The sequence below is a fragment of the Ictidomys tridecemlineatus genome, chromosome 5 (genome assembly GCF_052094955.1).
Source record: "Ictidomys tridecemlineatus isolate mIctTri1 chromosome 5, mIctTri1.hap1, whole genome shotgun sequence".
Lineage (NCBI taxonomy): Eukaryota > Metazoa > Chordata > Mammalia > Rodentia > Sciuridae > Ictidomys > Ictidomys tridecemlineatus.
Genome location: NC_135481.1, coordinates 45,740,972 through 45,767,001, shown reverse-complemented (window position 1 = coordinate 45,767,001; position 26,030 = coordinate 45,740,972). Strand labels below are relative to the sequence as shown.

The window sequence follows — 26,030 nt, the reverse complement described above, 5'->3', positions numbered from 1 at the left end:
TTCTTACACATTCATTATCTCAGGTGTTGTGTTATAGTAACTTGAAGCTAATACAATGACCTTCTCCGTTTTGTAGACTCACCTGGCCACCATTTCTTTCTCCTTATGGGAGGCATACCCACTGCTGCTAAGGGGCTTTAGAGGAGAGGATAGGAAGTAGAGGCGGTGATTCGTGAAGTACTGGTCAACCAGTGGCAGGAGAACCTGGAAAACATCAGCTTTTAAAAATCTATCCAAAGTCCTTCTCTTAGTTTCCTTTGAAAAAGGTCATACTCAGTGAGAAAAAAGTCTCAACACTGGTCCTAGAATTTCCAGCAAACTTTAGTTTTGGATCCTAATTTCCATCATACTTTCTTTTTCTGGGCCCCAAACCAGAGACCTGGGGATATGTGAAAGGAGAGGGCCACCGACTAAGAGCCCAAATAAATGTTCATGAAGCCCCGAGTCAGCATTTGCAGGAGGCGCCTATGAGACCCTGCTGTCAGATGTGGCTTGTTGGGCTCAGCATCAACAGGTACACTTGAGGCATGGTCTACCATTGCTGGCCTCAAGTGTCTGTCTCTGCTTCTCAGAGCAAAGCTACGGTGCGCCTTCAGTCCTCTGAGCATGGGTATATAGAAGAAAATGCTCACTAGTACCTAAATCCATTGTTCTCTCCTTCTTCCTTTTAGCAATAGAAGCCCCCATATTTTACCTAGGCAGTGGGCCACCTGGCTAGAGAATGCACACTCAGCCTCCTGTCAGCAAGATGAAGCTAAAATGACTGAGTTAGACCCATAGTTGGAACTTTAGAAAAGCAGCCGCCTGCCCTGCCCTCTACTCTTCCCCTTTCCTGGTGCAGGTTTGGGGATGTGGACATGAAGCACAACTCTGGGGACAAGGGAGAAACGAAAAGATCCTGATCCCTGGGTGATGGTGTGGAGCCAAGCAGGCCAGCCCACTTGCTCAGACCTCGGCCCACCTCAGCCTTTTTTCTGCAGTAGAGAAGTGCACATCTGTCTCTGCAGCCCTGGCATTTTGACGGATCAGTTTAACTCACACCTTAGAGATAACAGAAATCCTAAGAAGGTAATTTGGTTAAATGCAGTGAACCACTTACTTTGGCAAAGAATTTGATCTCCTGGTCATGGGGAGACTTTTCAGTTTTCCCACTGCTGACAATGGCTTCTAAAAACGACCCAGGTAACATGGGGTTGGCCAGAATTGAAACAGAAGATCACAACAGTTTAGAAACAACAGCTTTTCTAAAGACAAAAATACACCTGTTTGATTTAATGAAACACATTTTATGGGGTACTTTACAAGGGTGCTGGCTCATTGTTGCTTTCGTCAGCTCTCTTGGTCTCTCTATCAGTGAGGACACAGCTTCAGAGAGGTTGAGCCATTTGTGCATAGTCACAAAGCACAACAATGGGAAAGGGACCAGAATGAGTTGCATGAAATATTGACAGAAGGGTCACTCAAATCCAGGAGGAAAGCCACAGACCAAACTGATTTTTTTTTTTTTTTTTAGGTGAGGAAAACAAGTCTCAGCCACTGTCCTCCCCATCCCCACACCACCAACACAATCAGCCATCTAAATGAATCATGGATGGCCCACTCTTTGACAAAGGAATAGCCAAGTCTTTTGTTGTATTTCACAGTGAAACTTACCTAAGTGGGCAATAAACTCTTGAGCAGAATCAACATACTTGAGGATCTTCTTCAAAAACTTGTAGGCAAACCTCTTTTCCATGGAGGAAGCATCCAGCTCCAAATCCTTCATACCTCTAGAGTGGAAACACGGGAGCCCCAGGAAGTAACAGGGGGCCATGTGACTCTGGGATGTCACCCATCCTCCCCGTGTTGAATTTAATTTCCAGTGTTAATGGTTACTCTGGCTTAGTGACATGGCTCACCATCTGTTTTCCCCTTGCACTGGGAATCTGGCTGTGAGCACACGCTACCTGTACTACAACAATTTCTTTCTTTTTAAAAAATTTCCAAAAAATGCAAAAAGCAATTTTTTAACTTTTTAACATACCGAATTGCAAAACCAAAAAAAAAAAATTTAAATATAAGTGTTAGTACAATGATTTCTGAACAAAATTTCCAGAATGATCTTTATCATTCATGCAACAAATATTGAGCTGGGGATACACTAGGGAAGAAAGCAAAAATCCCGTTTTTGTGAATCTTAGGTGCGGGCTATGAAAGGACATAAGCGAGTATAAATTATGTGGAATGACAGGTGTCAATAAGTTGTGTGAAAAAAAGGAAAATGAAAAGCAGGATGAAAGAGCCCATGGGTGGAGGGTGAGGGTTTGCAGACGGTGGTATTAAACAGGGCAGTGAGGGCAGTCTTACTGGGAAGCTGCTATCAATATAAAGGCTTGAGGAGGTGAGGCATATGTACATCTGGGGCTTTCCAGACATAGGGAGCAGGTGGTGCTAAGGTCCTGCAGCAGGAGCACACATGCTGAATTGAAGGAATATGGTGGGGAGGCCAGTGTGGGTGGAATGGAAGTAGGCAGACAGAGAGAGGTAAGGTGACAGTAGAGCACATCATTTAGGGCCTTGCAGGTCATCCTTAGACTTTGTTTTTGCACTGAGTAAAACGGGAAGCTATTGGGAGTTCTGAATAGGAGTGACATGCAATGACTTACTTTATAACAGACTCGTTCTGACTACTATGTTTAAAATTAACTGCAGGCATGGGAGCCCCAGTGGGAGGCTATCCCTGTAAGGATGCTGGTAGCATGAAGTGGGTAAGAAGCAGCTGGAGGCTGGGTATATTTTAAAGGTAGAACCATCGGGATTTTCTGAAGGATTGGATGTGGGTTAGGAGAAAAAGAGAATCAAGTTTTTTGCCCTGAGCAAGTGGAGAATGGGTTGTCATCAAGTGATGGCGAGGCTGAAGACAGGAGGCTGAGGCTGAAGCTGGGTCAGGGAAGCCTGGGAATTCTCCCTGTTGACAGGGACCTCCCTTGATCATCTGTACATCCAGGTGCCTCCCACAGGGCCTGGCACATGGTAAACAATTTCTCAGGATACCTTTGCTGAATTCAATTATCTTTCTCCTTGATTCTCCTATTTCCTTGACTTCCTTTTTAGGCACATTAAAGGAGGACTTTTTGTTCCTGTGATCGAATCTTTGTCAGCAAATTACACTACGCATCTTGTTAATAATAGGAGTAAACTGAGATGGGAGTCTTTCTCCAATGCTTCCAGGAGGCTGTCTCCTACCATCTGACCTTTACTGTTCCATAACATGGCAAATAAGTTTAGAATTTTTTCATATGTGATACCAGAGAAATATTTGGTAGATTTTCATTTTTTTGACATTCGGTTTCAAAAATTTGGTAGGAAATTAAAAGAAGAAATAGTGGCATGCTGCGCAAACATTTCTTTGGGGAGCAATGGCTATATCAAAGGAGTACTCCCGCTTGCTTTCCATTCTTTGGGGGCTCGGCCAGCACTATAGAGCACAATGCACCACTGATGTATGTTCAGTGATAAAACAGGTTCTACCATCAAGTCTTAAGCAGCTAAGACCATCCTCAGGTAAACGGCTCATCCAGATGATTTTGATTTAGAAATGATGAAGATAATGGTGGAGGGAATCTGGAGGCACTCAGTCTCCCCAGTGGACATTCACCTTCATAACAATCAACTGCTTTTGTTCAAAGACTCTGTCAGATATGTTTGCTGTTGTTATGTAATTTAACAAAATATCACATAGACAATATTGATAAAAGAGTACTGTTGATTCTCCGAAAATGAAGTTACATATTCTGCAAAGACCTCAACTTTTCCATATACCTAATTTTTGAATTAGGTAGGGTTGAGACAACTGTGAAAGGAAGGACATTTCAAAAATATCTAGCACACCACACTATATTGTTTTTTTGAATGTGTCTTGAATCCACATAGCTCTTTAAAGAAGCCCAAATTCTAAAGCTTTGAGCATGTGTTATGGCTGTGGTTTATAACTTTGATTATTAGACTATTATACAGATACCTTTGGCCTATAGGCACAATATTTGTGAATAAATGCATGTATTCATCGTAACCCTTTTCAAAACAGTTAACCGCTCTACTTATTCTGATGGGTTGTGTAGGCAGGTGATTAAACACCTGAGGAGGAGAGACCACCTCTGCCACCACTCCCACCTCCAACCCACTAATATTACCTAAAAGGTGACTTACCTAGAAACTATGATACCATTCACTTGGAGGAATTTAAACAGGTCTTGTGCCTTCTCTCGGTCTCTGTACTTTTCTTTGGCAGTCAAAGTATCATAGGGTACCAAAAGAGGGTGACTGCCGCCACCTGGAGTCATAAGGCAAGAGATGACAACACATTAGTTTTTTCCTTTGCCCTTCTGGGACTACATGCTGACCCGGGCCCCTAGCCCATCTTCTTTAAGGGATGGTTTGAACTAAGCTCACCTTTGCTCTCCAGCTCCAATTTCTTCTTCTTAGCCCAGATATTGTGATAGTTCTCAGCTACTACTTCCACCATTCCCTGTATCCCAGAGCAAGGGCATGTCAGTCAAAGAGAAAGCAAGCAAGAAAAGCAGCTTCATATCTGCCAGGTTATTTATGACAGGTTATTTATGGCACCATTATCTTGGGGGTGGCAGCACCCTTAAGATTAGAGCACCCCAGATGCTAACAGTGCACTGCTGAAGGGCTCCCACCATTTGTCAGTCTGTGCTTATGCACCTCATTAGCTTTATGTCTTCCCATACATACAGAAAGCAATTTCTAATTCTGTCCCTCCCTGGCAACTCATTATCCTGGCATTCACGAGAATTTTTAATGCATTAATGAGAAAGACATTTCTAGCTGAAACTGCATGCTGGTAGCTTTTCAATTCTCACAGGAGCTCAGTATCATATTTCTGACCTGAGAGGGGGGATTGGAAGTAGGGGGTCAAGCAAAAGTTTAGATCCCTGAAAATCTTTAGCTTAGCATGGTAGAAATTGCTGCAAATAAGATATCTCAAATGAAATTACTCTTTCTAGGTCACTCATAGCAGTGACCCAGAGTGAAAGATGTACTTTGGAAAGAAGCTTTCTCTAAGGTCTGAGAGATTGGTCTGATGGCCTCTCCAAGAGGTGCAAGCTTGGCTGCCAATCTCTGCAGAGGATGGGGGTGGGGCTACGGGAGCAAGCACCTCAGGGAGCTTTTAGTTTCATCCTCTTGATTTTTTTTTTTTTTAATCATCTCTGGGTCCTGCAACAAACTGCTCCTCTGTACCATCATGGGGAAATTAAACACATCCACTGTGGGATATGCAAGATGCTTTTATGGTTTTAGGGGACTTATAAGGACCAGGCAAGGCATCAAATTTTGTAGATTTTCTCCTAGCCATTTTATTTTTGGGTTTTGACACAGTAATTTGCTGGTCCTTCTTCCTTTTATGGAGTCTGCACCCATTATGACGCTCTTGCACAGCTTCCCTTTCTTGGATGATTAGTTAATTCTTTGGAGACTTTCGCCATAGCTTCTGCACAATATCGCCCTCTTCGGTTTTATCTTGGTGGTGACATGTTCTGGGAATTCTTCCCCCTTGTCCCCTGTTTTTCCCCTTCAACTCTTTGGAGGGCAACATGCCCTCCAAATCCCATGGGGCTTACAAAGCACATTATGTTCTGCAAGAGTCAGCACTGACCTGGAGTTCTCTGGAGAGCACGACATTTGAGAGGTCCAGAGGAGCAGGGCTGTAGCTGTTGCCCTAGGGAAGCAGAGAGAGTCGGTGGGTTTGCCACTGTTCTCCTTATTCTTATCAACATCCCCTGTCAAGCACTGCAGCTGGCCAGGCTGTGTTCTCCCAGCCCCCACTGTTTATCCGAGGCCATCCCACCATGATGGCCCAGGGAGAGCTTTCCCAGATTCCCTGTGGGTCCTACTGGCCCAGCATTGGCTTCTAGGAGGGCCTGTCATACCTGGCTGGTCTGGGACACACTTCGAAGTTTCTCATTTTCCCGTTGTTGAACCAAAGCTTCTCCTTCTTTGGTCCTCTCCACAGTCCAGCCCACAGCCAGCATGGTTTTCAGGGACTCTCTGGCTGGCCAGCGATAAATTTCCTTCTCCTGGAAGAAACGTGCACAGAAGAGCTTTGTAGAACGGACCCTGGCATTCTGACTGGCCCATCTCCCTATAAAGTTGGATCTCACATTAGACGGGAAAGCTCTAGCCTTCCTCCACAAGGTCCAAATGCCATTCGCACATTCCACTTGCAATACAGAATCAGACTTTCTGATGTTTATTATGAGTATAAGACCCTGGGCACATCACAGTGTTTTGCACTGGGAGGGAATGCACCAACAATGTTGATGACAGCGTCCACACTTTGTAGGAAGAGAACAGGGGAGTGGCTCCCTGAGTTTTAGTAACTGTTTAAGATGGGACATTGTCATGATGCATCTGTGCAAAGCTTTCTTTTGAGCTTGAAAAATAAAATTTCTTAGACACTTTTAATTTTGGTACCAGGAATTGAACTCAGGGATACTTAGCCACTGAGACACATCCTAGCCCCCCTTGTTTTGTATTTTATTTAGCCACAGGGTCTCACTAAGTTGCTGAGGCTGGCTTTGAATTTCTGATCCTCTTGCTTCAGCCTCCCAAGCTGCTGGGATTACAGGCGAGCAACTACTGTGCCCAGCTAAAATTTCTTAGAATTCTCTTTTGATTAATGGTCAATATTCAAAGACACACATGCAATCCTTTACATTTGATACTAGACCTAAAGCTTACAAAGGACTCCTACTGATTCCAAGACTGGAATTCAGAGTTGAAATGAATCAAACTTCTTAATTAAAAAAAAAAAAGAAAGCAAGAGACATGTTTATATTTCTTAAGGACTTTCTTCTCCCTGTATCTTCCATGTATTGGAAATAATTCCTGTTTGAATTTTCTTTGACAATTCATTGCTTCTTTCCCTCATCCCACCATGACAATCTAGCATAATCCCTTCCTTATTAGTCGCAGGGGAATTGCAGGTGCATTTTGTCCTAGCCTGTTAGAGCTGAGCAGTGCTTCTTCATCAGTGGGTTCTCAATGCCAAAGACCAGAAGAGAAGGCTAAGCTCTTGGAAACTGGTCTTGGGGCTGCTGCCCACTGCCAAGATGAGGAGTGGTTTGTTGACTCCTAGGACGTCTCTAAGGGGTTTGAGAGTGACTATGTCCTGAGCTCCTCTGATATCTGATACAATTTCCAGGGAAGGACAAAGCATGGTCAGAATGTTACCAGAGACCTGTTTCTTACCTTCTCTGTTAACGTCTTGAAAGGCCTTATCAGTGGGTGGGTCTTCACGTTTTCATCCAGGGAAATTCCATATTTCCATCCACTCTGACTCTGTAGAAATGTTCTCAGTTCAAACATCCTTGGCATTCAAAGAGCCCAGCTCTGTGACCCAAATCCCTGCTTCGATTTTCACAAGTGGAATAATGGATCTTGACAGAGCTTGGACATTTCCCTCAAAAATGTCTAATTGATCCTTTAAGGCCATCAGGCTCTCTGGCTCCTGAATCTTGAACTCTGCCCCTTTATTCTTTCTCATTTCAGTTGCTGTCCTCTCCACTTTCTCGCTTGTGTTTCAACACTACTCAAAACAGAAGGATGTTTCAAAGGACCCAGCAAATAACATGCCCTAGGTCAGTGTGCCACACTTATAGCAAGGACAGAGGCAGAACTAAAAGCATGTGAGTGCTGGACCTGCTGCCCACTGCACAGAGTGGCTGGTGTGTACTTCTTGCCTGTCACACTCCCAGGACAAATTTCCTAGAGTCACAGAAGTTCGAGAACTCTGAAAGTCATTCGACAAATACTGGTTGGATTTTTTTTCTATAGCAGGTGCACAACTCTGTCCTAGGCACTGTGGATGCAGAGATAAATAAGATTCCCTGATCCCCATCACCTCATACCCTGAGACTCCCAACTGCGCCTTCTCAATCTGTTTTGGCCATTTGTGACCTATGTTAACTTTCCAAGTTTTTGTCCCTTCTCAAGAGACAAACCCCCCACTGGTGGATCTACTCTAGGCCTGCACTCTCAGTTGCCACTGCTGGCTAACATCAAATCAGTATTTGCAGACCAGAGCTCTCGTCTAATTTCTGAATCAACTTAAGCTCTTCTTGGATGTACAGGTGCCTCTCAACATGCTGAAGAGAACCTGGCAGTCATTTCTCTCAACACCTCCTCTCGGGTTTCCTGTACCTCAGGAACAGCCCCAGCTTGCACTGACTTTCCAAGCCAGCAATTCGGGAGTCTTTGTGGATGTCACCTCTGCACTCTGGACACATCCACCTCCTCCTCAACCTACTCGTCCATCTACCTCTCTGGCTTCCTTGTCAGTACTTTCGATCAGGCCACCATCAGCTCACACACGATTCCACGACAGCTCCCTGAGCAGCCTCCCTGCCTCCAATCTTGCCCCCTCCCCACAGACTCGTTTTCTACTTCCTATCAGGGGATCAGGGCACTCTATCGCTTTATGGTGTTCTGATTGCCAGACTCTAAACTTATAAGGATGATCTTGTTCACCTCTCCCCGGCCCTATTCCATGTTCCGGCTCTGGGGTTCCCTAGAGTTACCAAACTCTCTTCCCTCCCAGTGACTGCACCTGCTGACCCAGCAATGCCCACAAAGTACTCACTGTCCTATGAGGAACAAGTTCTGTTCCCCCTTTGACACATAGTGTCACTAGCTCTAAGAAGCATCACTGGACCCCTCCCCAGCATTGGATTAGGATCTGTGTGTGTTCTAATCCTGTGCTCATGCCCACCATAGCACTGAACAACCTGTCCCACTATGGCTGCTTTATCTTGTTTCTCCCACATGAAGAGGTTCTTGAAGGTAGGAAAAATTGTCATTTCTTTGTTATACAATCTCACCTCCTGGCAATGGCGAGAAAACATGTATCCTTGCTCTCATGGAGGTTGGAGTATGGTGTCAGAGAGATCAATCAAATAACCACACTAGTAAAAGTATAACTGATAACACACACACACACACACACCTATTAAATACCATGAAGGAATTAAGAGGGCCTGTATCTGACAAATCTGGAACAGTATCATCATAGGAATTCATGGTTGGATTGAAATTTGCAGAATGAGCTGGAAAATAGTGTGTGCATGTGTGTGTCTAGTTGAGACTGAGGAGGGTTTCAGGGACACTGTGTGTGTGTGTGTGTGTGTGTGTGTGTGTGTGTGTGTGTGTGTGTGAGAGAGAGAGAGAGAGAGAGAGAGATACAGAGAGAGGGAGGGAGTAGGGGGGGATAGAGAGGGAGGGAGGGTGGGAATGGAGGGGCAGAGAGAGGGTGGGAGTGGGGGGGCAGAGAGAGGGAGGGACTGTGGGGGGGCAGAGAGAGGGAGGGACTGTGGGGGGGAGAGAGAGGGAGGGTGGGAGTGGGGGGCAGAGAGAGGGAGGGGGAGAGAGAGGGAGGGAGAGAGAGAGGAAGGGTGGGAATGGGAGGAGAGAGGGGGGGAGGAAGAGGGAGGGAGGGAGGGAGAGACGTGTGCACACATGCACACAGATACAGAGGAAGAGACAGACGCTGAAAGAAGGGGATGTGGCTGAGATTAAACAAGAGATGAGGAGATGGGGCAATGCCTACCAGGCCATATTAAGGATTTTGACCTTTATGTCAAGAAGGATTAGAAGCTGCTAAAGGATTTTAATAGGGAAAAAAGTTTGACCAGGAGGAGTGGTGGTAGCCTGTGAGCCAACGGGCATATTGAAGCTATCACTTGCTTTCAGTGTGAAGAACAGACTGGAGGAAATGCATGCTGGGAGTCTAGTAAGAAGGTTATCACAATGGTCTGGGAATAAGATTATGGCAGCTTGGACTAAGTCATGGCATAGGTCCAGAGGGAGATACACAAATTTCAGAGAGATTCAGGAGGTAAAATCCACATAGTTTAGTAATGGATAAGCTATTGCTATGGACTCATGAACTGGCCAAATGTCTGTATGTAAAAGATGCTTAGAAAATCCAGACACACTAGAGCTGGGGTCAGCAATCCATAGCCCTTGGGCCAAATCCAACTGACTACTTGCTTTATTTTCATTTTTTAAAATAAAGTTTTATTGGAACACAGGCCCCCTGTTTTGTCTACAGCTACTCTTTGTTACAGTAGCAGAAACAAGAAGTTGTCACAGAGACTGGCTCACAAAGCCTGAAATGTTTATTATTTGGCTCTTTGCAGAAAAGGTTTGGCAACCCCTGCTCTACAATCCTAAAGTACCAGCCCATTCTACAGTTCAGTGAATGTTGTTATTATCAGCCCCACATGAGAACTCACAACAGAATGAGAGCTGAGGCCAGATTCATACAGAGGCTGGGCTGGTGGTTAAAGGGTTCCTGTGAGCCTACTATGTGGAGATGGTTTCTGTGGATTTGCTGTGGAGGAGTTCACTGTTCCAAGCTGTAAGCTGCAGCTGAGCAATGACCCCAATCCTTCACTGACTGCCCACAGAAATCCTGGATGTCTTTGGCACAGTCTTCCTACGTTGTCTGCCAGCATTAAAGGGCTGACATAGCAATTAAACTTATTAAGCAGCCTGACCTCATGTGGTGAGGAATTTTAAACACCAGATGGACAGGCTTATTAATAAGGGAGTGTCTGGAAGTTCTAGTGCATCTACCATAGGAAGATGCTTGTGTGTCCTTCCTGGAATAAAATCCAGCTTCCCAGCAAAATGCAAGGGTAAGACTTTCAATTCCATTTCCCCTTTCCAGTGCTTCATTCAAGGAAAACATTAAATAAAGGGCTCTCCACTCCTATTAGGCATTTATGTCAAATACACACAAGCACGTGCTTGAGCACAAACTCCAGGGAATGCAATGCTAAGAGAGAAGTTAACACTTTCAGAATTGATCATTTTCTTGAGAAATACAAAAGCAGCAAAGCAGCTGTCACTGCCTATTTCTCCGACCTCTACCAACCCTGGGAATTGCTGCTCAGAAATAATGAATGCTCTTGGCATGGAGAGTCTGTCACTTAGACAAATTAGGCAGATTTCCAGGAATGGGCCCTTTAATGTTCTTGGGCTGTTTTTTCTCGCTGACATTTGTCAATTGGATGATAATCCCTACCTTGTCACAGGCCCATTTATCATGTGAATGTTCAGCATACTTGGTGACGATGTATTCCAATTTCTCAGGCAAGGAAAAACTGTGAAATGAGGGGAAAAAAAAATTTACAACCTCCCCAGGCACTTTATCCAGACGTGGTAGAGGATAGGCAGAATTAGAAATCAGCTGGCAGAACTTGGATGTGATCAATCAGATAATCTCGAAGCTGAAGTGACTCTCTATACAGCTGCATCACTGAGCAGAAGGAGAGGCGGGCCAGGATTAGGCCACAGACACCCTCAGGTCTAATCACAGGATTTCTCTGAAGAAGCCTCTGGCTGCACAGGTGGCCCCCTCCAGCTGCTCTGGGTTCTCCTATCTCCCAAAGAGCCACTTGGGAGCCAGGGCCAGACCTGCCCAGGTTAGACAGTGAGAACATAGGAATGGCAGAAATGCAGAGCTAGAGGACCATATGTTACAAAGTAGTGGTTGTCTACCTTTTTTGGATTCAGTGACTCATCATTATTAGAATTTTGGAAGTATTGTAGACACCTGTCATTTCTGTTTGCCCAGCAGCTCTCATCCCTTCTGTTGGAAATAGCACCTGAGTGTCCTTGGTGTTGTGGAGTCTTCTGGTACTACATGCAGTTTTATATGAACTGCCGTTCAGGACAGGAACATGACTAGGCAAATCAGACTCACTGTCCCCAGAATTTGAATCTTGAGTTGAGTGAGACAAGGGTAGAAAACTCTTCAAGGTGATTCATGCAATGGGGATAGCCAAAGGTTGTCTATTTGGTCTCTGTGCTGTGATTGCTGTGATGGTAGGCTTTGCTGGGGTCAGCCTTCCACTAGGTTTTGATAATGACCAGTGTCCTGGTAATAAAGTCTTTTATTTTAGCCAGAGTCAGTCCCTATTCCTTAAAGAATTAAAGCAGTCCCTATTCCTTAATGAATTAAAGAATCATACTTGATGTCCAAGGTGTGTGTGTGTGTGTGTGTGTGTGTGTATAAATTTTTTATTCTTACCAGCAATGTACAATGATTGCAAATTTTTTAAAAAAATTTTTAATTGTTGATGAACCTTTATTTTATTTATTTGTTTATATGTGGTGCTGAGATTTTAACCCAGTACCTCATACATGCTAGGCAAGTGCTCTGCCACTGAGGTACAACCCTAGCTCCCAAGATATATTTGAATGAATCAAAATATTAAGGACCCACTCATCATTCGCACATAATTGGTAGAGTGTGATGTTATTTTATAATGTTTATAAGAACATCCAAGTTATTATACCACGTACTTTATCATCCTTTGGCAGCCTACATGTTCATAGGACAAAGTTCTCTAAAACCAATACCTACTTCTTCTCTCTCTGGCTTGAAGTTTTACCACACCCTTCACTTCTTCCTTGAAGTGGTCAATTCTTTTTCCCAGCATCCCCTCAGCTCAAGGCTCTGTCCAATCGAATGTGTACTTAATTTTCCCAAAGACAGGTTTTATGTTATCAAAACTGACAGCCTTCTGGGAAGGGTTAGGTTCTCATTTGAAAACTACTGCCACAAACACAAGTCCCCGGGGACAAATCTTATGTTCCCTGCTCAGGCAGCTTTGGAGTTCTTCATTTACAATTCACCGGCAAATGAAGACAGTATGCCCCATAACACATATCTTAACTGGGGAGGAAGTACAACAAGCCAAAATTGAGAATATTTGGCCAAAAAAGATAAACACACTTCCATGGCCTCATCAACATTAGTGAAGAATTCTGAAAGATGGGGCTGGGGTTGTGGCTCAGCGGTAGAGAGTGCTCACCTAGCACGTGCGAGGCCCTGGGTTTGATTCTCAGCACCACATACAATAAAATAAAGGTATTGTGTCCAACTACAATTAAAAAAAATAAATATTAAAAAAAGAATTCTGAAAGAAATGAAAAGCTGCTTTTGCAGGCTCATCCCAAAGTTCTAGCATCCCTTCATGAGGCAAAGAGCAAGTCCAACCTCTCATATAAGGGACCCCAACCGTTCTGCCATCACAACTGAGGCCCCATCAGAGCTCAGCTGAGTGTTGTTTATGTTGTTTTGATGGGTGATTCTATTAAAAATTTACAGGTCTAGTTCACAGAGAACAAAGACTTTGTCAAAAAAAACTCATTAATAAGTTAATTGCATCATTTGTCAGGGTGATTCTCTCCATGCCTCAGGTGACATTTATTTATGGATGCATCTATTTCTTATAATAACCCCCCCCCAAAAAAAAAGCCCAGGATATAAATGATATGGTATTTAATCAGATATGGCTGGATTAAACCTTGTGCCTGTTGTGACTGGCAGCATCAAAGGAAATGATGAACAGTGTTGGCAGGAGGGAAAGAGGGGATACTGAAATCTCTTGCTACATTCTGAAAGAAAAATACTGGCTACTGGACAAAATATAGGTCCAGTGTAGAGAGACTGTGGACTCACTTCATTGTGTTGATAGGTTTGGGATCAAAATTGCCATCTGCATCCACTGAAACTTGTTTCTCCAATGTGGCTGTGATTCTGGTATCAAGATAGTCTGGTGGCAAGGCCCCAGCAATAGCACTGAGACAAGGCAGGGCCATTCGGAAAAGATCTGGGTCATATTTCTGCAAGGAAAAACAGAGACCACCTTAGTAGATAAACTGCCAGGCAGGACCATTCATTTATCAGGGGAAAAGAAAAATTGCACACATTTGTCCAGATTGACCAAAATACAGAACACATAACTCCTGCAGTACTTTCTGGTGAAAACTGACATTCTTGGAGGACAAGATGACCATCTAAAAAGCCCTGAAGCCACCATGTACTTTAAACTGAGAAATAGTTAATTTCAAGAATATCTAAGCTGGGCATAGTGGTGCACATCTGTAATTGCAGACACTTGAGAGACTGAAGCAGTAGAAGAATCTCAGTTCCAGGCCAGCCTTAGCAAAAAAAAAAAAGGTCTGGGGGTTTATCTTGGTAGAACACCCCATTAGTTCAACTCCTTGTACAAAAAACAAATCCCAAGATTATCTAAAGGTTAACACAGTTCTCATGAGGACAGAAAAGTCTATAAATTTGTTCACCAAGAATGGCTATAGAAACTATCCTAATATAAGACAGGAGAGGGCACAGTTAGCTTTGCCAGGCTCTGTGGCAGCTGATGTGGGTCATATGTGAATATCGTCAGCAGTCCACTAATGTCAAATCCATTCTCTCCTGAACCTAGTCAGGAATGAATTCCTATGAAATAATAAGGACTTAGAAGTGGCTTTTGATCTGTTCACATATGAACCAAAGGAATCCATCCAGGAGCAAAGGAAATTAATTTACACACAGGTGGACAAGCTATATGTCCCATCTAGACTTCTCTACAAAAACCAGATCTACTCATTTTCTACTTTTAAAGTGGGTGACCTCACAATTCTAAATACATTGGGAAGTGGAGCAAGGTCTGAGAATCATTCGTATTTCAATCAGACTGACCCATGAGGCTTGGCACTGAGTCTCTGAGTTCCCACTCAACTTCCTTCTCACATGAGTGTCTGTGAAGCCCTCCCCAGAATGCTTCCAGGTCTCCTGAACATCCTATGGCCCAACACTAGGGAAGATGTCAGGGCTTTTCCTTTTGACTTGGTCTTGGTGAAGGCTGTCGATCAGGAGCCACACCAGGTCAGAAGGAAAAGAATGGAGGGTAAGTCATCAAGACTGGAACTAATATACATACATATATATATAAAATTTACTCTGGTACTTGCTCTCCATTCTATTAGCTTTGTGAGTCTAGCCAGTTTTTTGACCTCTTAGACTTTTTTCCATCCTGTAAAATGAGGATTGTGGTAGTTCCTATTTCAGAGAATCAGGGTAAGGATGATTGTGGAATACATGTGAAGTACTTAGCACAATTCTAAGCTGGAAAAGCCAACTAGATGCTAGTTACTACTATTCCTATGTAGTAATTGAGGTCCTCTCTTTTTGTTCAGGAAGCACTGCTATTACCTTGTGGGAGAGGGAGTCAAAAATCCCCCAGAAGAGCTTCTCTGTGAGGTGCAGTTCTTCCTCCACAGCCAGCCCGTAGCTCCCCCATCCTGAAGGCAGACAGTAATACTTCCAGCACTGCTCATAGTGATTCGTCAGAAGCTGGGAGGTTGAGAACAGGATTGCACCAGTGGGGTGGGGTAGAGCAAATCCACAGGCATCAAAAACATGCAGGGGAGAATAAAATTGTATGCAGAGATCATGAGAATGAAACCAACATTGGAAACAGCGGGGCTGTCTACAAAGAGGCCCTTGAAATCCCGCTGGGAAAGGTCTGCTCTCGTGCCTAATGAGCTCTAGCCTGTGCCAATCTGCCTGATTAATTCTCATGCCTCCTAATGTGCCCCTAGCAGTTACTAGAAAAGGGAGAGGAACTGTTTCTACTTCAAGTGAGAAAACATTGCCTTCTAAAAACAGTGACTGTGCTTTTCCAGCCAGTCAGGTTTGGTAAGAGCTTCTCAAGACCTTTGCTTATAATTCTGGAAGATCCTGGAGGATATGCTGGTATAGGGAGGGGACAGTGGGCAGAAATTTATAGGTCTAAAAATTTCCTCTGCATTCATTCCTACTGGTGGTTTCTGTGCCTTTCCCCACCCTCCAGTGGCCCAGGGATGCTATTGCATTTTCACGTCTGGCCAGTAGGGGACAGAACCCTAGTACTGACTCCTTCACAGCAGGTGGGATCCACATCCTCTAAAAAGCCTCTTCCCCACACCCGGGTGTGAGATCTAAACATAAGCTTATTGAGTGGATCAATGCCTTTCAGGAGCTGACATCCAGCTGCTAACAGAGCCCTGGAGAGGAAACAATGCTAAGTTAAGCTGTGCCAACCATGGTTTTCAGTTAAAATACTTTAGGGGATTAAAACAGGAGCTGTTAGGGTTAGAGATAATTAGCTTTAGAGGACTGGGGAATCTCTGCAGTCATACAAAATGTATGTCTGGCATGGAGATAGGATTGAAATAAAAATTTCAGGGAATTCTGGTTATCCCAATAAAATCCTTCCTGAAATCCTTGCTTAGGCTATTTCTGAAAAGAAGGAAAAGTTCTATTAAGATCATTAGGCAGGGTTTTCAGGTGTGGCTGTTCACTGCTGACACTTTTGGACAGACAAGTATGGTAGAGTCTTGGCACGAAAGACAAAAACACTGCTCTCCTGGGTGGGCGGCTGATTCTGGCACCACTCAGGCCCAGATGCTCCTGGTGCTATGATAAAATAGTTTAAAGAAAATCAGGAATGAGTCAACGAATAACAAGATGGCTCTGGGCTCTTTTCATCAATAAAGAAATAGGAAAAAAAAAGTAAATAAAAAAGAGCATTTGTTACAAAGGAAAAAAGCACAAAATGAGTATGCAAAAGGGACATTTCAGTTCCTTTAAATGAAAAAACACAGGGACGGTCAAAGCTTTTTGAAAATAAAAATATTCTGAAAAACCAACCAGGTCAGGAAAACACAAAATCCACATCCCCTTAGCAACCATGCTAAAAAACAGGTAGCCAGTAGAAAGCAATTAAAGAAAATTGGAATAGTTAATGAACATAACAAATCTACTCTCTTGATCCTGAACATTCAAGAAAGGGGTTTGATTTTGTGGATTGCATACTGTTAGCTAACCAGCCACTTGAAGGTATAAAACCCATATTCGTGTGTACCTTGCCCCCCTGATTTTGAAGACATCATGGTATATGGGATAAACTTCCAGAGCCATGAACTGCACTTATAGGTATTTACCTTAAGAGGCATTTTGCAGTATTCATTGAGTTGTGGCACATCAAACACCAGCCGCCGCAGGAGCTGCTGCAGCATGGAAGGCCTCAAATGACTGCAGCAAGAAAACAGGAAGACAGGACAAAATAAAACAAATCAGGAAGCAGGGAACCAAAGAAGCACTCCACGGTAAGCATGCATTAGGGCTTAGCCTCAAAATAATCAGCCCCTAAATATAAGAACTTGGGTAAAGAACAGTGGATGACAAAGCCCTTTAAAAACCGAGTACAGTTAACGTTCAGAAAGAGGGACTTGTGCTAATGAACTGGGATACCTAAGTTTAAATTTCAGTCTCCATGTGACAGTTGTTCTAGATCTATGCAGTGACTATGAGCAAAGAACCTAAGAGAAGGAAGGCGCAGTTGATCTCACAGCCCTTTGAATTCTGTAAGGGGAGAAGCTAGAGCTGACCAAGCTGCACAGGTGGAATCTGAGGCCACCTACTGGTGTGACTTGAAAGAGACTTCAGGCCTCCTGGTTACAAACTGATCCAGGCAATTTTGAGGCTTTGTTCTCAAAACAACTCCTTAAAAGGCAAATAGTAGTTAATTAAAGAATAATGCATCAAATTACAGAGTTCATGGCTGTGGTATTTGGACAAGTAAATTCTGAGGTAGACAAAGGAGAAATAAGCAACATTGATCAGCTTTTATTTTTTAGGTTGCTGACACTTACAACCCAGTGGAACCTAAGGATTTTTTCCAGAAAAGGTGCATGTGTGCATGTGTACACACACTTGCGCACGTATGTGTGCGCACACACACACGCAAATTTGCTACTTGAAATTAATTTATGAGTCTCTGGATTCCTTCCTGCAATACCTAAGGAGCTGTGGAGACAGGGCTAATAATTCTGATGTCCTGAGGGAAGAAATCCTTCAAGTACCTACAACAAGGTGGAAAACAAAACTACATTTGTTTCCCTATCTCTCTTAGAGGTATTTACCTGGCCCTGTGATCAAAGCCCTGGGATGAGAATACCTACCTCCAAGTATGCAGCCATGTTTCTAGTGATTATAAGGTAAAATTATTCTGTTTCACATTATTGTTCAAATATTGAGCAATTAGCACCTAAGATTGACTAATTAGAATAAAACCAAGAATGTAATCTATCTGTAGCCCTACTGATTCCTGACTTATTAAAAATAAACAATAAAAGGCAAGTTAAGTACCAGTTTGTCTGCTTTATCTAGAGCTCATGTGGGAATAAGAGAATTGTGCCAGACCCTAAGTGTAGAGTAATAGGGCTATGAGCTGGAGTTTTTGTTTGATGCAAAAAAAAAAAAAAAATTCTCCCATAAATCTGGAATCTTTGAAAATATGTGCATTCAAATGAGTCACCTCAACGTGGCACTGTAACGAAGAGCCAGCAGTGCTGGGAAGCGGGGTTTCTTGCTTGATGAGGTTCCTAAGACACATGCTGAGTTCATGTAGATCTAGATCTGAAGCTCTCCATGCAGAACTGGTACTGACAGGACTATTTCTTCTTGTGAAAACTCATTATTTAGTCACTTTGCCACCATACACAAGGAATGGGCCATTATTCTTCCTTTTGAAATGGCAAAGTGGAAAACCTAGTATCCTACGATTCCTAGAGGTTTATCAGTATATCTGTGTGTCTACCAAGCTACGTGTCTCTTGCAAGACCCAAAAATATTGCAAATAACTCAATTCTCTATCAGTTGCTATGGTAATCTTGGAATGGATGAGATAATCAGAGTATAGGATCTGATTTTAGAAGGGGATCTCAGGGAGAAACCCCCTTTTGAAGCCTGGGCCTAAGCCACCTTCCCACCCTCCACTCCCCTCCCAGGGAAATAGTACTGTGTAGAGACCAGTTCATTCCCAGAGATAGCGGAAGACTATGGGCTTTAGAAGATACAAAGGCAATAGATATAGGTTAATCTTAATAAAGCATCTTAAATATAGAGACCATTGCTATATTTGAAACATGTGAGACTGCCCTTCTGAAAAATATTTTAAGCTTTATTTTTAGGGTGGTTTAAGATTTACAGAAAAATTGAGAGAAAGATGCAGAGAGTTCCTACATTTTCCTTCCCCCCACATGCATAGCCTCTTTCATTATCAGCACCCACCCCCTAAGCATGGGACATTTGTTACAGTTGACGAACCTATATTGACATGTCACTATTGTCCAAGCCCATAGTTTATACTGGGATGCATGCTTGGTGTTACAGATTCTATGGGTTTGGACAAAAGCATAATGACATCTCTCTATCAACTTAGTACTGCACAGAGTATTTTCCCTACCTTGAAAGTCCTCTGTGCTCAGTCTATTCATATCTTTCTTACAACCTCTGGAAACTACTGATCTTTTTAGTATCTCCATAGTTTTTTTTGTGTGTTTTCTTCCTCCAGAATGTCATCATATGGTTGAAATCTTACAGTATGTAGCCTTTTCAGATTGGCTTCTTTCACTTAAGTAATATGCATTGAAGGTTCCTCCCTGTCTTTTCAGGCTTGATAGTTCATTTCTAGTAATTGTAAGGTCAAATTTACTCAATGTTTTACATTATCGTTCAGATAATGAGCAATTGGCACTTAAGAAGTAATAATATTCAATTATCTGCATTGTTATAGTTTTATCTTTCCATGCATCTACTCAAGGACTTCTTGGTTGCTTCCCAGTTTGGGCAATTGTGAATAAAACTGCTGTGAATATCCATGTACAGGTTTTTGTATGACAGAAATTTTCATTTTCTTTGGGTAAGTACCAAGGAGCATGATGACTGGATTATATTCTAAGAAACTGCCAAAATATCTTCCAAGAAGCTGTGCCATTTTGTATTCTCATCAGCAATGAATGAGAGTCCCATTTGCTCCATCATCTCCCCAGCAAATGTGTCGCCAGTGTTTGGTGACATATTCTAATAGGTGTACTGTGGTATGTCATTGAGATTGTCTCAGTTGCTGTTGTAAGAGAACTGAAGAATTGTTTGTTCTGGATAGCCTTAGCCTCTAATGGATAGTCATCTCTCCTGTGATTAGGGAAACAACTCATTCAGCAAGACTCAGGACTACGCTGTGCTGGTTCCTAAAGAGGAAGCCAGTTGATTCCCTCTCCCGGGCAACAGAGAGTGATTCTCATCCTTGGCTGAATACTGGAATCACTTGGGGAACTTAGAAAGCTAGAATCCTAGAACCCATCCCTAAATATTTTGATTTTGGGGGGCTGGGTATGACTTAGGTGCTAGGATATTTATTTAGTAACCCATCAGGTGACTGTGATATGCAGTGGGGACGAAAACCACTGGCTTAAAGACAGATGGTGGTCCTAGACCATGCTGCTGAGACCTGCTATTGAAAGACCTCCTTTTCCTTTGCTCCTTCCAGACTTGATGTAGAGTCTGAGAACCCAAGACACTTGGGGTGACCACCCTTTGTTTTGCTTGGCTCTGATGCCCTTCTACAGTGGTAAAAACTACTGCCCTTAATTCCCCAATGTGACTTGAGACTTTTTGCTCCAAGTCTTAGGAGGCCTGGAGGTAGCTCACTTTGATTCACTTAGTCTGGCCTTTGTGTCAAGCCTTCATCTTTAGAGGATGGAAAAATCTGTTCTACTTGAGAACTAAACAGTTAGTTCATAATCTGAGCGCTTCAGGCTCAAAAGATAGTCTCCTCTCCTAGTTCATTGCCCCATGAGCTAAAGCCTGAGCTGTGTCCCCCACTTCTCCATAGTGAAAGATGAGCTTCAAGGGAGAGTCTGTGGCAAATAGAAGTACCAAGCACATTGTAGGAGGAGATGTCTGGGGGAAGGCTGGAGGATCAGGAAGGCCTGGCAGCTTCCTCAGGCTGTGTCACCAGTTTTTATAGATTACACAATTAAATGCAGTTGGCATGGATATATACACAGAAGTGAAAAACACAGGAGAGGGTACTCACTTGCAAATGGCAAGCAAACATTCTTCTATGGTATCCCTCTGTGCTTTGGTGAGGGATCGTCCCTTGGAAAGCCTGTATATGGTCTGCAGTGTGGAATCAATCAGAGAGGTGTAGTGCTCTGTCCCGGCAAAGAGAGGGGCGCATCTTGTAAGGAGTGGGAGCACAGCGGAGCATATATACCTGTTCAGTGCCAGTGCAGACTCTGTGGTGCTGAGGGACACCTAGGGAAGGGGATCATATGCTTGTTAATCTCTGGAGAACAGCAGAGCTTATCCTGTGCACTGCCCTCTTGTGCTGCAGGTGGAGAAAGCATGTTTCCCGGCTGCAGAGTGAACATTCTACCTGGTCACATACCTATTTTTCTTTTACATTTAAAATGAAATAAGAATAATTAAAAAAAAACCCCAGAAGAGTAAAGATCAAAAGTTGGCTGGATCTCAAATGATGCTCTAAACATCTGTTTCCATCAAAGAAGAATTTTAAACTCTTATTAAAATCAAACAGATGACCAACAGTTTAACCCAACATCCTTGAGACTTGTAGGCCCAACTTCTAGGCTACAACATTATTATTTCTAACTTTAGTTCTCTTGTCTCAATTTATGGGGATTTGCATTGTCCTCTTATGATTGGAAAGTTAGTGAATGGTTGGTTAGAAGCCAGGCAGCCTCCCAAATTGACCAGTTTGGTGAACTTTACAAAGAGAATGTAAAACTCTGACCAACATCATTTAACTTGTAAGCATTGCGAGCTGTTCACCACCTGATAAATGACATATTCATCACTTCAGGGAGCCTTAACCCTGCACAGGAAAAAGTATAAAAAAGGAATAGGAATCTAGGGCTTTCTCTAAAATTCTGGCATAATTCTTGCTTACAATGTTCTCTTTTGTTCATTCAGATGGACAGGCTGAATTCAAGGAAAACCCATTTAGTGACACTAAATATAGCGAAAGCATGATTAACTCCCATCTTTGAAAACTGCAGAACTTCAAAAGAGACCTTGAGATTTGCAGAGATAAAATATTATCATTATTCCCTGTGATTATTACAGCCATTATATTTGCAACACATTTTCTGTAACTTATGATTTGAAAAGCTGTTTTCTTTGAAATTTACACAATTCTGGGTGTTCCTATTAATTATCAAAAGTTTGTCTTCCTAAAGCTTTTGGCAATCATGCTGGAAAATAAAGCTCATCTTTCCCATTTATCATTTTCACAGACAGAGTTGTTAGAACGAGGAAGTCAGAGCAGAGTTTTGATTCCAACGGCTTAAAAGCTTTCAAATGAGAATGCACGGACTTTGTGTTGGGGAGTTGATTTGATATAAAACCTTTTTTGTTGCAGATGGTGCTTGGAAAAGCATGTGATCGAATACCAGATGCTAGAACAGCATTTGCTGTTTACTTGCTCAATAAAAAATTAAATGCTTTGATCAGGAACCTCGGGGAGGCCTCACAAGTTAAAATAAAAAAAGTATTTTTTTTTTTTTAAATCAAGAAACTCAAAAGTTCAAAACAAAAACAGTAGTGGATGCATTGTTTTTACTCTCCAAATGATTCCTATGTCCCCGACACCTTATGGACACATCATTTCTCATGTCCATGCCATATATAGATCTCCACGCCTGAGTGGAGCTCCTGTCTTCTTCCATCCCTGGGTAGACCATTCAAGGGGAATCCACTTCAGTATCTGCTGCTGACCACCCACTACAAAATCACACTTCTATCTCTGTTGGACGTCATGTGGAGCCTTTGAGAAAACTTATAATTGATGAAAAACAACCTTAAACTAGCAAGATGTTTTTCAGAATTAAGCTGCACTAGGTTGCTTTTTCTCCTTGGGCCCAGGACTCCTGGCACACTGTTTTCCTATGAGGTTCTGATATTTGGCAGCTGGCATCTCCGTCTTTTTTTACTCCTGGGGTCTCCTGTTACTGTTGAATTACTTTCCTACGCCTTGGTTTCCAAATATGCATTTGCCCTGGGCCTCTTGTACTGACCTTTGCCACATCTCTGGCTCTCCACCTATTCTACTTGATGGTCAGTATGCTAAACCATGAGAGTGGAAAGGGCATTTCCAGCCGAGAGGGAAAAGTCAGGCTTTTCCATCAGTAATAGAGCCATGTTTTCAACCAAGGTGATTTTATCCCCCAGGGATGTTTGATGATGTATGAAATTATTTTTTTGCAGGGGCGGGAGAAGGGATTGGAGTGGTATTGGTATCTAGCGGTTAGAGACCAGGGATACTGCTAAACATACAATGAGCAGGATAACCCCATACAGAAAATGGTGCCAAGGTTAAGGAACTGTAATTGAGTTTTTTCTTACCCTTTAAAGCAGACTACAATGTAATGAGTGACAGGTAGAAAATATTTGGTTGTAAGTCTAATGTTTCTAATTTGCAATAAGGGGGGAAAATTATTTTTTTCTTATTTTAGCAACTTACTGTATCTAGAGAGGCAGAGGCTCTTAAGTCGGGTAAAAATCCAACCTCCAGCAAGTGGAGCAGAAAAGTTTGATCCTTAATGCCATAAACACGGTCCAGGAATAGCACCATGGGTGCCTTGTGGTCAGGGCAGAAGTTGGCTGCCATATCAGGCTCACTGACTGACCCATCTGAAAGACAGAAAATGTCATTTTTGTTTTTTTATCTTAGCCTCAAAAGGCAACATAGAACTTGTTCTAGTAAATAAAAGGATTTTGGGAGGAAAAAACATAATGCTGTGCTGGAGCCAGCTTACACTGGATTGGGAGAGCCGGTTGTTAAAGTTCCAGGAATTCCCTGTGCCAGTTCCTAAACATGGATGGCCATTATTAAGCAGGTGGTATATGTGCACTATGGAGTTTTACACAAGCATGATAAAGAACAAAATTGTGACATTTGTAGGAAAATGGATGGAACTGGAAAATATCATATTAAGTGAAATAAGCCAGACTCAGAAAGTCAAGGGTTGAATATTTTCTCTTATATCTGGAAGATAGAGATAAAAAAGGGGTAAAAAGAGATTTCCATGAGGAAACACACTAAAAGAAAGGAGACTAGTAGAGGATGGGGATCAAGGGAGGAGGAGGGGAGGAAAAGGGAAGGTACTGAGCAACGAAACTGATTATATAATGTGCATATATGAATATGTCACAATGAACCCTACTATGTTGTAAAATTATGATGTACCAATAAAAATTATTCTAAAAAATAAAAACTAACAAGTCAATTGTATTATAAAAGGTAACAAATACACGTAACTAATTACTTCCCAATTCTTTTCCTACAAATTATCCTTTGGAGGTTGTTTAGTATTGATTGTGTCTGTTTTCTGGGAATACAATATTGTCCTGTGCCCACCCTCTTCCCTGGGTGGGCAGGTGGGAAGGGTGCAGCTGCTGGTCCTCCTGCCTCGAGCACTGAGCACCTCCAGCTCGGGCCTGAATGGCTGCTGAGGCTGACACTATGTCTCGCATATGCTTGGTGTTTTAAAGAACATTATTTTGTGGGATATAAAAAAGTGTTTTGGGCTGGGATATAGCTCAGTGGCAAAGTGCTTGCCTCGCATTTGCAAAGCCCTGGGGGTTCAATCCCCAGTTAAAAAAACAAAACAAAACAAAACATTTTTTGCTCAAAAAACACTTCTTGGGTAACATTGAATTCAACACTTTTTTTCTTTACCACATGTTTTCTCAGAGGCTTTACCATCTCACCATGTTTCACGAGGTTACAAAAGTGTGATGTATTCTACAGAACTTTCCAGGCTTATTTGGCCCTAAGCCCTTATCAATATGTATGTCTATTAACATCTCCAACAAAAATGTTCCATGAAACATCAGTTTGGGAATCATTGCAATGGTCAGTCATGTTATCTTTACAGTTTCCCCATTTGCCAGGAAAGCAGGTGGAGTGACTCAGAAACAAAACACTTTTGTGAGAGTTGTGCAAAGGTGACTGATGTCAAATATTCCATGTAGCATCTCGGGGGAAGAAACTTTTTTTATGATCCTCAGCTGTGAGGTATTCAGGACTGTGGCAGAATACAGCCTGCATGTTGTCCATTGCCCGTTGCCTTGATCATCTGGGGCACAGAGACAAGGAAGAAGGAAGGCCATGGTGTGAGTTTCCACTTGCCCCATTCCACCAAACTTCTTCAGAGGGTCAGTGTGTTTGGAGGATGGTGAGGTTTGTCTAACCCTGTGGGACATAGATTCGGTTGCCTTGATACAGAGAGGAGCCAGCTGAAGTCTAGAGGAGAAAACTCCTCATCACCAGAAAAAGAGCAAGGCGTGTTCCCTGGGCAGCCTGTACTGCAAGTTGGCCATGGAAGACACTGTCCTGGGGATGGAGTCCTGCTGCTGCTGGAAGACTGGCAGGTTTAGCCTGCCTACATCCCTACCTTTGTTCAGGGAGGGCAGTTTCAGGGGGATGCTGATGATCCCAACTAGGTCCTCTGTGGGGACCAGGGAGCGCAGAATGGACCGGATCCGGATGGCTTCCCCTTTTCCTGTCTGGATGAGCTGTAATGTAGGTTTGGAAAAAGAGATTAGATAGATGAAGTTCCTACACCTCCACTCCACCCCACCTCCACACTTTCAGCAATAACATGGGTCTATTTAAGAGAACAGGTACACTTCTATGTTCCTCTAATTGCCATAGACACTCGTGGCCACAGGAAAAGAGAGAAGCCTGCTCCTGATTTTCAAGAAGAGGGGCTATTGAATAATGGATGAAGGAGGCCACTTGAGTCCTTTGCTGTGGCTGAAATGGTCATGTAGTTAAAGTGACAATCAAATCTCAGCAGTAAATGTACAGCATGCAGGTGGCTTCTTAATGTGAGAGCACCACAGGGGCCTCTCAAGGGCATGACAGATGTGGTATCAGTGTGATCACAATGCCAGACCCCAGCATTCTAGTAAATGTAGAAATGGCTCATGAATCTCAATTTCCTAAAGCCTGATTAATGCTGGGGGGGGGGAGGTGGGCAAGAAGGGTAGAGAGAATGTCAGAGAACTTGAGTGCCTTGGTGGAGTTATCCCAGGGTGGATAACCTGATCCATAAAGATACCAATGGGCCAGGCAGCATGCACCCAGTGGGCATGCATGTCCTCCTGCTGTGTGGTCTCTGGAGAGGGACAGTGAGCCCTCTGCCAGGAAGTGAACTGTGAGGAGCTCAGGTTCAGATCTGCACCACGTGCACTGATGGCTTGCTAGGTTCTGAAGCTCCACGGTCCCAGGGAAGGGACCTCCCTTTCCTGTGGA

General features: G+C 43.1%; 1 protein-coding gene across 8 annotated transcripts in view; it reads right to left on the bottom strand.

The window, feature by feature from the left end:
- Window positions 1-26,030, bottom strand: part of Ryr3 (ryanodine receptor 3) — a 556,303-nt gene that overhangs the window by 146,848 nt on the left and 383,425 nt on the right. For all 8 annotated transcript variants that reach the window (XR_013438866.1, XM_078049887.1, XM_040274327.2 and 5 more), the window contains exons 46-60: window positions 25,168-25,288; window positions 23,232-23,401; window positions 20,784-21,004; window positions 16,846-16,936; window positions 15,074-15,214; window positions 13,535-13,698; window positions 11,090-11,168; window positions 7,255-7,344; window positions 5,934-6,080; window positions 5,660-5,722; window positions 4,432-4,507; window positions 4,189-4,312; window positions 1,654-1,769; window positions 1,100-1,167; window positions 83-204 (exon numbers count right to left, since the gene is read on the bottom strand). Coding sequence is in view for 7 of the 8 variants with exons in the window: in XM_078049887.1 (XP_077906013.1) it covers window positions 83-204; window positions 1,100-1,167; window positions 1,654-1,769; window positions 4,189-4,312; window positions 4,432-4,507; window positions 5,660-5,722; window positions 5,934-6,080; window positions 7,255-7,344; window positions 11,090-11,168; window positions 13,535-13,698; window positions 15,074-15,214; window positions 16,846-16,936; window positions 20,784-21,004; window positions 23,232-23,401; window positions 25,168-25,288 (1,793 nt within the window). In the remaining variant the exon portion in view is untranslated. The remainder of the gene's footprint in view (window positions 1-82; window positions 205-1,099; window positions 1,168-1,653; window positions 1,770-4,188; window positions 4,313-4,431; window positions 4,508-5,659; window positions 5,723-5,933; window positions 6,081-7,254; window positions 7,345-11,089; window positions 11,169-13,534; window positions 13,699-15,073; window positions 15,215-16,845; window positions 16,937-20,783; window positions 21,005-23,231; window positions 23,402-25,167; window positions 25,289-26,030) is intronic.